The sequence below is a fragment of the Helianthus annuus genome, chromosome 4, assembly GCF_002127325.2.
Source record: "Helianthus annuus cultivar XRQ/B chromosome 4, HanXRQr2.0-SUNRISE, whole genome shotgun sequence".
NCBI classification, from domain to species: Eukaryota; Viridiplantae; Streptophyta; class Magnoliopsida; order Asterales; family Asteraceae; genus Helianthus; species Helianthus annuus.
The window spans coordinates 159,373,421-159,376,065 of NC_035436.2; the positions used below are offsets into that span (position 1 = coordinate 159,373,421).

Genomic DNA, 2,645 nt, shown 5'->3' on the forward strand with positions numbered 1-2,645 from the left:
TTAAAACAAAACAATTTTGGCCACTTGGCATGTTCTTAAACCACTTATTGCCACCTGGCATCCAATCCTTTCTTCTTGAAACAATATGAGCGCCAAAACCACACAATGACTCCGTTCTTTTTCCTTCTCACATTCTAAACCCTAATAATCTTCACAGCCATTCTTCCTCTCCTCTTCACGCCGCTGCTGCTGCTTCTTTTTCTACATTCCTTTTTTCCCAGTTTCTTTCATCCGTCTCGCATCCAAAACCCTAAATCTCATCCAGGCCCATACTTGATCGTCGTTTCATCTTCTTAGGTTAGGGTTTCTCCTTCTTCTTGAATTATTGTTTCATCTCTTCAGCTTGAAACTTCACAATAGTTAGCTGCTGAATTCTAAAGGAAGACGAAGACGACTATAATAAATATAGGTTTAGATGTTTGCTCTGGTGGCTATCTAGGGTTTCAGTGTCGGCCGACGACTGTGGTAAGATCCCGTTTTTTTCGCTATATAATACAATTAGTATTGGTGTAATTATACTGATGAATATTTATATATATAGTTCAGAATCAGATTTCAACAGATTTGTTCAGTATCGGTGATTCAGTTCTGTTATCACTTATGTTTTTGAACAATGGATTGTTGCCTTTATCATAGATTGTATTTTGGTTTGATATTTGTGATAGTGTTTTGAAACGATAGACTATTGTTTTTAATTATATTTATTTTATCATGGATTGTGTATTGGTTTGATATCTGTGATAGATGCATTTCAGCCCTTCCGGGTTGAGGTGTTACATGTTTGGATCTCAAATCGACTAAACAGACTTGTCGGTCGGTTTACAAAATCATAATAATTAATTTTTCTCTATGTTTTTTCTAATTTCCTCTAAAACACTTTGCATCTGAATTTAAAACAGATACGCGTAGGCGATTGATCAGACCCATGGCTCAAGAACAAGCCCAGGCGCGATCCAGGGCCATGAACAAGATCGCTCTAGCATCACTATCAGCAATGGTGGCAGAGACCACCACTTTCCCCATCGACATCACCAAAACCAGGCTTCAATTGCATGCAGCCGCTCACCCAGTCTCCGCATTTCAGGTCGCCACTGACATCCTTCGCAAACAAGGCGTAACAGGACTCTACAAGGGCCTGTCACCTGCCCTTCTTAGACACCTTTTCTACACACCCATTCGAACCGTTGGTTACGAGCAATTGCGTCATGCTTTCATTTCTCATGATAATCATTCTCTTTCTCTACCGAGCAAGGCCCTCATTGGAGGGATTTCTGGCGTTATTGCTCAGGTAATTGATCTTAAAACCCTAATTTTGACTTTTAGTCAGTAGATATTAAAGCCCTAATTTTTCTGAATTATGTTTTTCTGTATGGGCTTTTGCAGCATGATGTATGCTATGGATGGTTGTTCTTGAGGTTTTCCCAATGCTTTCAAGCTACCAAATTTTATGAGTGATCATGATTTTCTAGGTACTAAGTTTATGTTCTTTATTAATCTTGGTTGAGAACGGGTCAAAATGGCAAATGACTTATTTGCCCAAGGTTGGGTGGGTTGGCTAAAGGGTCGTCGGTCAAATCGAGTTCAGGTTAAAACGGTTTTTTTAGTACCGGGTTAGATTGACCCACAAATGCTTTTTGCATTACTCCTTAACTCCTTTATGCATTACTAGCTTTTAAATTTGTTTCACATCTTAAGTTATTTAGAATTTTTCTTATTAGTTCTGTATTTAGAAAGATGCCTTTTTTAGAAACTGATGTGGAGCAAACTGAACTGGCCTAGACGGTTATGGAACACTAGGGTGAAGTGTCATTTGTGGGAGCTTGACTGTGGCTTACAAAGTGATGATCAAGACACGTGGGTGACGAGGCGCTCCTAAGCCCCCATTTAATCCGAGTATTAGTTGCTAAGGGATAAGGGAAAGACAAAAGCAAGCGTTAGCCGTATTCGTGAGATACATGGTAAATTGTATCCATTTATATTATTATTTTATTGTTTTTCTGACTTGCAATAATCACTTTGAAAAATAGAGGTGTTGGTTTGCAAAAATCTCACAGTCACAGGTGATTGTTGTTGATAGAATAGGTGATCCCAAACTTAACAATATGTAATGCACTCAAATAATTTGAATATAATGTCTCATGACAATATCTAATACAAATTGTTTGTTATATTTGCAAGGATATGGTATCAAATATTGTAGAGAACAAGAGCAATAAACTGGTTGGATTGCAATTAAGAACCACTATGATATAAATTTGATAACGAGATGGAATGGGAATGGATATGGACATCTAAACCCAACCCTTAAACCTTTTAAGTGGGTTTGGAGATACCTGGGGATTTTATTGGTCTCAACTCCATATCTTCAAACCCATACCAACATGAATGATCTATTTCTATACAAATTTCTCTTATCTAATTTATAATTAAGTGATCTCATTGATGCACAATTAAATTTTCTAATTACAGTTTTAGATCGTCTCTTTGCATATGTGCGGTGCACAATATGTCAAAACATCCTTTTATTATTAACAGTTGCCATTCTAATAGCGGGTTTTTACATTTTATAATTTTAAGTTAGATTTTTTTGTTTTCAAGGTTTTGTTTCATCAATAAGTCATATTTGATTGTTTGTTACAGCCATT

The 2,645-nt window shown here is 36.8% G+C and overlaps 1 protein-coding gene across 1 annotated transcript; it reads left to right on the top strand.

Annotated features, from left to right (window-relative positions):
• The first annotated feature begins 318 nt into the window (after positions 1-318).
• Positions 319-2,154, top strand: LOC110933801 (mitochondrial uncoupling protein 3-like). Its single transcript, XM_022177004.2, has 4 exons — positions 319-465; positions 900-1,288; positions 1,384-1,469; positions 1,780-2,154. Exons 2-3 carry the CDS (start codon positions 926-928, stop codon positions 1,453-1,455), a joined length of 435 nt encoding a protein of 144 aa, XP_022032696.1. The 5' UTR covers positions 319-465; positions 900-925; the 3' UTR covers positions 1,456-1,469; positions 1,780-2,154.
• Positions 2,155-2,645: the final 491 nt, after the last annotated feature.